General features: G+C 37.1%; 1 protein-coding gene across 5 annotated transcripts in view; it reads right to left on the bottom strand.

Moving 5' to 3' along the window:
• Nucleotides 1–911: 911 nt before the first annotated feature.
• TXNDC16 (thioredoxin domain containing 16) overlaps nt 912–10,808 on the bottom strand; it is a 126,112-nt gene continuing 116,215 nt past the window's right edge. For 4 of the 5 annotated variants that reach the window (XM_032871094.1, XM_032871095.1, XM_032871098.1 and 1 more), the window contains one exon: nt 912–1,621. In XM_032871094.1, coding sequence (XP_032726985.1) covers nt 1,356–1,621 — 266 coding nt within the window. In that variant the 3' untranslated portion in view covers nt 912–1,355. The remainder of the gene's footprint in view (nt 1,622–10,808) is intronic. The other variant, XM_032871097.1, reaches the window with a different exon arrangement.

The following is a 10,808-nucleotide window of genomic DNA, read 5'->3' as shown; positions in this document are numbered from 1 at the left end:
ATTATCCACTATTTCCATTTTGCTTAAGTTTCTGTTGCTTGCAACCAAAGAAACCCAAATGATATAGGGTACATGGTCCAATAGAAGGCATGACATAGGTTAAAGGAAGTTTTTGAAGGTAGTCTGAAATCTAGACACTTTAATTAAAGTTATTAAAAGAACATGTTATTAACAACTGTCAAAATTTCTGACTATGGTATAATAACTAATCAATTTCATGTTTCTGTGTGCTTATATGCACAATATAATTCAGTACTTTTTAGCGTTATCTCATCACCTTTCAAAAACACTATAAAAATGAATTTATAAGATATGGTTGTGTCCAGGGGTGCCTGGGTGGCTCAGTGGGTTAAGTGTCTGCCTTCGGCTCAGGTAATGATCTCAGGGTCCTGGGATCGAGTCCCACATCGGGCTCTCTGCTCAGTGGGGAGCCTGCTTTACCCTCTCTCTCTCTCTGCCTGCTGCTCTGCCTACTTGTGATCTCTCTGTGTCAAATAAATAAATAAGATCTTTTTTAAAAAAAAAAAAAAAAGATATGGTTGTGTCCAGATAATATTTCTCTCTAACATTCAAGATTTTTTCAGACATAACCGAGCAGAACAAGAACATTCTACCACAGGCTAGTTTTACACAGGGTTACCCAACCATGGCACTACTGACATTTGGGCAGTACAGTTCTTTGTCGTGAGGGGCTGTCCAAAGCATGACAGGGTATTTAGCAGCATTCCTGGCCTCTACCCACTAGATGCCAGTAACACCCCTAGTCATGACAAGCAAAAATGTCTCTTGACATTGCCAAATGTCCCCTGGGGGGCAAAACTGCTCCCTGGTTTAAAAACACTGATTTAACATCTTATCTACAACAGAACAAATACAATTTCCAGATGTGTGATACCATTGTGGAGCCAACCGTGATTAAAACAGAGTTGCATTTTTATTCTAATTCATGGCTAGAACTAAGTTAAATTAAGTATACCAGTCACTAGTCACAGCAGTCACTAGCCACATGTGGCTGCTCTGAAGTGAAATGTACAGGAAGGGTAAAACATCCACTGCATTTTGAAGACTTGCCAGAAAAAAAAGAATGTAAAATATTATCATTTTGATGTTAACTGAGCTATTTTAGCATACTTACTGGGTGAAATATTAAGATTAATTTCACCTGTGCATTTTTACTTTTTTCTAAAATGTGCTACTAGAAAATTCTAAGTAACATCTATGGCTCACATAATTTCATTGGCCAAAACTGGTCTAGAAACTTGAAATGATTTAGTATTATTTTTTAATAAATTCTTCAGTCTATCAAATAAACTAAAAAGACTTTGTAAAGCTCTCCACAGCCCTAGGAAACCAGCTCATAACTCTTTATTATCATGCCTAAATGATTTTCCTCCTTCTTTAAACCAATTACTTCTATTCCAATGCTTTATTCTCAGTGTTTCAATTGGTTCTTTTCTGATTGCTGATTTGTCTTCCTGTTTTTTATCATTCTCTGATGCATCTGTTTCTTTTGTACACTCGGGATCTTTCCTTGTGGGATGGTGAGATGCTGCAGCATCCATCATACTTAGAAAATCATAAGCAGGAAGAGGAGGTTTCCATTCCTGAGCAGGTAAAACTGCTGCAAGGAAGATAGAGCAAAAGGTTAATAATGAACAGCTATAAAATCATCATATAAATACACTAGAAAAATATTTTATTTTGAAAAATATATTTGTAGGAGTAAAGGCTTTATCAGTCTTATCTAAATGAAACTAGATTTTTTTATGGTCATTGTCTAAGAAACTTGATACATTTATCATTACTAGCCATTTTCACTTTTTTATATATTTGCAAGCTATTCTAAATAAAGGTTTAAAAAAAAAACATTTGTTTTTTTAAAAAGATTTTATTTGAGAAACAGAGCATGCACAAGCAGGTTGAGCTGCAGAGGGAGAAGTAGACTCCCTGCTGGGCAGGGAACCAGACGTGGGGCTCAATCCTGGGACTCCAGGATCATGACCTAAGCCGAAGGCAGACACCTAACCAACTGAGTCACCCAGGTGTCCCTAAACATTAGTATTAATAGAGAAAAAAAAGGTCCAAAATCCAAAATCTCCCAACTAGTTAACCCTTGTTGAGGTTTTTAAAAAAATAGCAATATGGTAATGAGATTACATACAGATACAAATTAAAATGAAAAGGCCTCCTGCTTTTCACCCTACCCAAATTTATCCCAAAGAATTGGGTTTGGTTTTTTTTTTTAAACTCTAACATAGTTAACATAGTGTTATATTAGCTGCCAGTGTGTAACATAGTGATTCATTAGTACAATACATTACTCAGTACTCATCAGAATAAGTGTACTTTTAATCCCCTTCACTTATTTCACCCATCCACCACCCACCTCGTCTCTGATAAACATCAGTTCGTTCTCCAGAGTTGAGAGTCTGTTTTTTGGTTTGTCTTTTTTATTTTGTTCATTTTGTTTCTTAAATTCCACATATAAGTGAAATCATATGGGTATTTGTCCTTCTCTGACTGACTTATTTCACTTAGCATTATACCCTCTAGACCCATCCATGTTGTTGCAAATGACAAGATTTCATTCTTTTTTATGGCTGAGTAATATTCGTGTGTGTTTGTGTGTACACACAGATCTTCCTTATTCACTTAGCTATCAATGGACAGTCTGCTTCCATAATACGGCAATTGTTACTAATGCTGCAATAAAGATAGGAATGCATATATCTTTTTTAATTAGATACTGTTTCTATATTCCTTGGGTAAATACTCAGTAGTGGTATTACTGACTGGACCATATGGTAATTCTTTTAATTTTTTGAGGAACCTCCATGCTGTTTTCCACAGGGGCTGCACCAGCTTGCAGTACTACCAACAGTGGACAAGGACTCCTTATTCTCCACATCCTTGTCAATACTTGCTATCTCTTGTATTTTTTATTTTAGCCAATCTGATAGGTGTAAGGTGATATCTCATTGTGGTTTTGATTTGCATTTCCCTGAGGATGAGTGATACTGAGCGTCTTTTCACGTGTCTTATTGACCATATGGATGTCTTCTTTGGAGAAATGTCTATTCATATCTTCTGCCCCTTTTTAACTGGATTACTTATTTTGGGAGTGTTAAGTTCTTTATATATTTTGGATACTAACCCTTTATCAAATATGTCATTTGCAAATATCTTTTTCTCATTCAGTAGGTTTTCTTCTCGTTTTGTTGATTGTTTCCTTTGCTGAGCAGAAGTCCTTTATTTTGCTGATCTCCAATAGTTTAATTTTGCTTTTATTTCTCTTGCCTCAGGAGACGTATTAGAAAAATGTTGCTATGGCCAATGCCAAAGAAATTACTGCCTGTACTTCTAGGATTTTATGGTTCAGGTCTCACATTTATGTCCTTAATCCATTTTAAGGTGTGAGAAAGTGGTTCCGTTTCATTTGTTTGTATGTAGCTGTCCTATACCATTTGCTAAATAGGCTGTCTTTTTCCCACTTCATATTCTCACCTCCTTTGTCAAAGATTAATTGACCATATAATCATGGGTTTATTTCTGAGCTCTCTATTCTCCATTGATCTATGTGCCTATTTTTGTGCCAGTACCATACTGTTGTGATTACCACAGCTTTGTAGTATATCTTGAAATCTGGGATTGTTCTTGTTCTTCTTGCACAGATTGCTTTCACTATTCAGAGTCTTTTCTGGTTCCAAAGTACACAATTGCTTGTTCTACTTCTGTGAAAAATTCTGTTGGTACTGTGATAGGGATTGCGTTAAAATCTGTTGATTGCTTTGAGTAGTATGGACGTTTTAACAATATTGATTCTTCCAACCCATGAGCATGGCATAACTTAACATTTATGTTGTCTTTGTTTCATCGTTTTATAGTTTTCACAGCACAGGTCTTTTGCCTCCTTGGTTAAGTTTACTCCTAGATATCTTCTTATTTTGGGTGCAATTTTAGATGGGACTGTTTTCTTCTCTTTCTGCTACTTCATTGTTAGTGTATAGAAATGCAACAGATATGTTTATTGACTGTATCCTGCAACCTTATGGCATTCATTATCAGTTCTAGTCATTTTTTGGTGGAGTCTTCAAGGGTTTTCTGTATATAGTATTAGGTCATCTGCAAATAGTAAGAGTCTTACTTCTTCCTTACCAATTTGGATGCCTTTTATTTCTTTTTGTTGTCTGAGTGCTGTGGCTAGGACTTCCAGTACTATGTTGAACAGAAGGGGTTTAAGGGTAAACATTCTTATCCTATTCCTGACCTTAGAGGGAAAGCTCTGCTTTTCACCACCATGATGTTAGCTATGGGTTTTCATATATAGCCTTTATTATGTTGAAGTATGTTCCCTCTAAGCTTACTTTGTTGCTTTTATCATCAACGAATGTTGTACTTTGTCAAATGCTTTTTCTGCAACTATTTAAATGATCATATGGCTATCCTTGCTCTTGTTGATGTATCACAATGATGATTTATGAATACTGAATCACCCTTACATCCCAGGAATAAACCCCACTTCATAATGGTGAATGATTTTTTAGTGTACTGTTAGATTCAGTTTGCTAATATTTTGTTGAGGATTTTTGCATCTATGTTCATCAGAGATATTGGCCTGTGATTCTTTTTTTATAGGGTCTTTATCTGGCCTCATAGAATAAATTGAAAGCTTTTCTTCTGCCTTTTTTTTTTTTAAATAGTTTGAGAACAATGTATTACCTCTTCCTTAAATGTTTGGTAGAATTCACTTGTGTAACCATTTAGACTTTTGTTTGTTGGGAGTCTTTTGACTCAAATTTTCTATTTCTTTCTGATTCAGTTTTGGGAGGTTACATGTTTCTAGGAATTTAACTACTTCTTTTAGGTTGTCCAATTTGTTGACATAGAATTTACCATAAGATTCTCTTATAATCCTTTATATTTCTGTGCTGTCAGTTGTCATTTCTCCTCTACAACTTCTAATTTTGAGTCCTCTCTTTTTTATGATTTGGCTAAAAGGTCTATCAATTCTGTTATCTTTTCCAAGAACCAGCTCCTAATTTCACTGATTTTTTTTTTTTTTTTTTTTTAGTTTCTATTTGCTTTATATCTGCTCTGATCTTTATTATTTCCTTCCTTCTACTGGTTTCAGATTTTGTTAGTTCTTTTCTGCCTCTTTTAGGTGTAAGGCCAGGTTATTTGAAATTTTTCTTGCTTTTTGAGGTAGGCCTGTATTGCTATAAGCTTCCCTTTCAGAACAACTTTTGCTGTACCCCAAAGATCTTGCACCCTTAGTTTTCATTTTCCTCATCTCTATTTTTTTATTTTCTCTTTGATTTCTTGGTTGGCTCATTGACACTTCATGGATGTCTCCTATTGTGTTGTGAGTGCCCTACTACTGTGGTTGAGCTGCTTTTGCCTCAGGGCAGCATCTGCGATGGCTCTTTGCCTGTGGTGGACAGGGATTATCCTGTGTTGTTAGTGTTGTTAGTGAAACAGTCTGGGGCCACAGTGGGCTTGAGTAGGACCAGGTGTTTGCCAGAGATACAATAGCATGGGGCACTTTCCCTGTGTTGTCCCGAGAAGCTTCTGTTCTGGGCAGGGTCTGCAGCCAGATTGGATATCTGCCCCTATCCTACTGCTGGGGCTGAAGTTGGACTAGTGTGTAGCTGTCTACCCCTCTCCCCAGAGCAGGAGTTACCTTGGAGCGGTACTGGCCCCATTGTGGCTACTTGTACACTGCCATGCTTGTGGCACCACTTTGGATAGGCTCCAGCCAAGGGTGGATTGGAAGGTTATGTCCATAGGAGAACACAGGGAGGTAGGTAAGTTAGGTGGAGAGTGTTGTCACTGAGTTGGGTCCCCCAGGTATCCATGTATCTATGCTGGGGGGAAGGAGAAAGAAATGGTGCCTGCCAGCTCCTCTCTTCCCAGAGAAATCTCCTATAGATTCCTGCCACTCTGGCACACACTTTGAGGTTAGTAAATAAATCTGATTTACCCCAAGCGTTTTTACTTTGCTTCTATGCTGTATCTCTCTGTTGGGCTCTTTGTTGTGCTGTCTCTTTAAGGGTGGGGGAATCTGCCCTCCAGGTTCTCCAAGGGCCCAGAATGTTGACTTTTTAAGTTCTAGGCATTAAGCACCATGGATTTTAAGAACTCATGAAATTAGGCCCCTCTGGTTTTCAAAGTCAAATGCTGTGTGGATTCATCTTCCTCATGCAGGTTCCCCATGCCTTTCGTGCTTGGTGTGAGGGTCCGTTTCTCTCTCCTGTGTGCCCATAGTGTCCCTCCTTTCTGAGACAGTCCTGAAAGTTGCTGAGCTCCCAACCATGTGTCTGCCCTTCATACCTTCTTCAGTGTAGCCCCTTCTCTAACATTCAGCTTTGGAGAGTCTGTTCCACCAGTCTTCAGGTTGTTTTCGGGTTTTTACACTGACGTAGGTGTGTGTTATCTAGTTGTATCCATGGGATGGGGTAAGCTTTTTCTTACTCTGTTGTCTTCCCCAGAAACTCACCTGGAACTATTTCTTATGAATCATTCCAGAAAAAAAGTTTTGGAATATACACATTTATTTAGACAAGTATTTCTTTACATTTTTAAAAAATGTCTATTTCTTTTTTTTTTTTAAGATTTATTTATTTGACAGAGAGATCACCAGTAGGCAGAGAGGCAGGCAGAGAGGGGCAGAAGCAGGCTCCCCGCCAAGCAGAGAGCCCGATGTGGGACTCGATCCCAGGGCCCCAAGTTCATGACCTGAGTCAGAGGCAGAGGCTCAGTCTCTGAGCCACCCAGGCACCCCTTCTTTACATTTTTTTAAAGCACTTTGTTTTTGAAACTTTTTTCTTAAAATTGAGTATAGTTGACACATAGTGTTCTACTACTTCCAGGTGTGTAACATAGTGCTTCAAAAAGTTTATATGTTGTGCTATGCTCACCACAAGTGTAGTTACCATCTGTCACCACACAACTCCATTAGTTTATATTTTATATTCTATCAACTATATTCCCTATGCTACACCTTTCATCCCAATGACTTATTCATTCCATAACTGGAAGCCTGTATCTCCCACTCCCCTTCACCTGTTTTGCCCATCTCCCACCCCTTCCTTCCAGCAATCTTCAGTTTGTTGTCTATAGTTACAGGTCTGATTCTTTTTATTTTTGTTTGCTTGCTTTTTGATTCCACATATAAGTGGAATCACATGGTATTTTTCTTTCTCAGTCTGACTTATTTCACTTAGCATAATGCCCTTAGGTCCATCCACGTTGGTAAAGATGTACAGAAAAAGGAACCCTTGTGTACTGTAGGTGGGAATGTAAACTGGTATAGCCAATGTGGAAAACAGTATGGAAGTTCCTCAAAAAATTAAAAATAGAAATACCATATGATCCAATAATTCTGCTACTAGTATGTACCAAAAGAAAACAAAAAGACTAACTTGAAAAGATATATGTCACCCTATTTATTGCATTATTTACAACAGTGTAGATATGGGTGCAACCCAAGTATCCACTGATAGATGTTTTTGAACCTTTTGATTACACTTTACATACACTTTATGAAAACAAGCTCATTTTGTAAAAGTAACTATAGATAAGGAATAATTAAAAATTGCTACAGAATCAACTGTATGATAGACAGCAATTAGTGTCTTAGATGGGCTTCACAGTAGTGAATCTGAACATTATTTTAAAACTAGTCATTGGAAGAGGAAAACTGATTTAATCTGATAATATATATGAGTAAATTAGCCAACTCTTCTCTATTTACAAAAACATTCTAGAATTTAGGTACCCATTTAAAATGCTATTTTGAGAAGAAAATGTGCAAAGTAAACCTTTAAAAGATAAATTCCAGTGAAAGAACCTCTGCACAATTACATGAAAAAAATAATAATAAATGTTGATAAAACACAAACTTGAGCATCTCTCATAAATCAAATAAATACCTTTAAAGGCTTAGAAAATTCACATAGATTCTGATTTCCAGAGGCAAATTAAAAGCTCCAACAAAAATCTGCATAAATAACATATGCAGTTTATCTATACTCTATATAATTTCCTCATGTAGACTCAATTATATGAAATTCTAGAACACGGTACATCAGGAGGGTATTAAATTTAAGTTACACCTGTAGTTGATGTTTAAAATGACCATTGCCAGGTTAGCAGATTCAAAAGTGACCAATAGATAAAATATTTTCTTGAATATAAGGAATAGGTAAGAGTATAAATAACTGTAGTTTGCATGATGCAGATAAAGTATCTTTTTTAAAAAAAGATTTTTATTTATTTGAGAGACAGAGACAGCGAGAGAGAGTGTGTATGAACTGAGGGAGGGGCAGAAGGAGAGGAAGCAGCAGACTCCACCCTGAGCCGTGATCCTGAGATCATGACCTGAGATCATGACCTGAGCTGAAGGCAAATGCTTAACCAACTAAGCCACCCAGGCACAAGGACATTAAAGTATCTTTAAGGAAAGTCCAACTTAAAACATAATAAATATTTAGGTTATTTATTTTTTAAGGTAAACACTGCAGCCTAGTAGTCTGGCATGATGGCAAAATGCCTGAAAGTAGGCATCTCAATTCTGCTAATTATTTGCTAAGAAAACTATGTAAAGGTCCTGGATGTTTTCTATGGCAAATAAAAATGTACTCTCATCATGTATGAATAATAAATGCTTTGTAATGATAATAACAATAGTAACATTTATTGATCCCTCACTTTGTACCAGGCGTTATTGTTTTAATCTTTACAACCCCATGCAGTAAGTATAATTTTTATCCCAATTTTATAAATGAGAAAATCAAGACCTAGAACAGAGAACTTGAAGGTTAAATGGAAATCTTGAATAAAAATAGCCAGTGGTCACAATTTCATATAAATTAAGATGTGCAGCAAGACACACATGGCACCACAGTATCTGGCACCACAAGCCAGATTCAGGCTTTTCTGGGAGTAGCTACAACACCCCAGTCTCTGATCTGTCTCTCAAAGTGTGGTAAGACTGGGTCCTGTTGGCACGAACACAGGACCAGATACACAGAAGTACTGCTCAGTTTGCTTCTTTCCTGCTGCAGAGGCTACAGAATAATTTAAGAATAGAACACTGGGGCGCCTGGGTGGCTCAATGCGTTAAAGCCTCTGCCTTTAGCTCAGGTCATGATCCCAGGGTCCTGGGATCGAGCCCCGTATCGGGCTCTCTGCTCAGCGGGGAGTCTGCTTCCTCCTCTCTCTCTCTCTCTCTCTGCTTGCCTCAGTGCCTACTTGTGATCTCTGTCTGTCAAATAAATAAATAAAAAATCTTAAAAAAAAAAGAATAGAACACTGATACAAAGAAATGATGGAAACCCCTCAAAAGATGAGTTAGCAAAGGCATTAACAAAATTACACATGCTAGTCTCCCAGGAAACTAAAAATAATAATAATAATTCTGGTTCTTTCCTCTTGGTAATGATTTGAGTTGAAGAACCAAGGCCCTATAGATGCTCCCTGTAGATCTCTATAAAACTAACGATAATACTTTAGATTTCACACATTACAAAGTACCTTTACATACATAATTTTACTTGATTTTTAAAATAAGTATGTGAGAGGCACCTGGGTGGCTCAGTCGGCTAAGCATCTGCCTTTGGCTCAGGTCATGATCTCAGGGTCCTGGGATCAATCCCCATGTGGGCTCCCTACTCAGCGGGGAGTCTCCTTCTCCTCCTCCCTTCCCTATCCCTTCCCCCTTCCCCTTACTTGTGCTCATTCTCTCTTTCAGATAAATAAACTTTAAAAATCTTCTAAAAAATTTATGTATGTGACATAAAGTAGGAACTATTAATCACACTTCGTAGTTGCAGAGGAGGAAACAAAGACTTGCCTAGAGCCACACCATTAATAATCAAGGGGGTTGGATTATAAGGTCAGGTTTTTGTACCTTTGAACATCACCACCTTTTTTATTATTTTTATTTTTTTAACTGAAGCACTGTTGACACACAATATTAGCTTCAAGTATACAATAGAATGATTTGACTTTCATATACATTATGAAATTATCACCATTATCTAGTTGCTGTCACCATACAAAAACAGAATATTAACTGTATTCCCTAGGATGTACTTTTCATCCCCATGACTTATAATTGAAATTTGTACCTCTTACTTCCCTTTACCTATTTTGTCCATCCCTCCCACACTCCCCACCCCTCTGAAAACCTGTGTCTGTTTCTGTTTTGTTCATTTGTTTTGTTTTTTAGATTCCATGTATAAGTAATATCACATAGTATTTCTGTTCTGTCTTATTTCACTTGGCATGATACTCTCTACATCCATCTATGCTGTCACGAATGGCTAGATTTCATTCTTTTTTATGGCCGAGCAATACCCCATTGTTTAGTATAAATATCACACTTTCTTTTTCCATTCATCTATCAAAGGGCACTTGTGTTGCGTCCATATCTTTGTTCTTGTAAATAATGCTACAGTAAACATAGGGGTGCATGTATCTTTTCAAATTAGTGTTTTCAGTTTCTTTGTGTAAATACTCAGAAGTGGGATTACTAAGTCACATGGTATTTCTATTTTTAATCTCTTGAGGAACTGCCATACTGTTTTTCACAGTAGCTATACCAATTTACATTCCCACCAACAGTCCACAAGGGTTCTCTTTTCTCCACATTCTTGCCAACACTTACTATTTCTTGTGTTTTTGATATTAGCCATTCTGACTAGTATGAGGTGATACTTCATGGTGTTTTGATTTGCATTTCCCTGATGATGAGGGATGTTGAACATCTTTTTTTAAATTTATTTTTTAATTTTTTTCATTGTTCC

The sequence above is a fragment of the Lontra canadensis genome, unplaced genomic scaffold (genome assembly GCF_010015895.1).
Source record: "Lontra canadensis isolate GAN:19392208 unplaced genomic scaffold, GSC_riverotter_1.0 scaffold42, whole genome shotgun sequence".
NCBI lineage: Eukaryota > Metazoa > Chordata > Mammalia > Carnivora > Mustelidae > Lontra > Lontra canadensis.
This window is presented reverse-complemented; position numbering and strand designations above follow the sequence as displayed.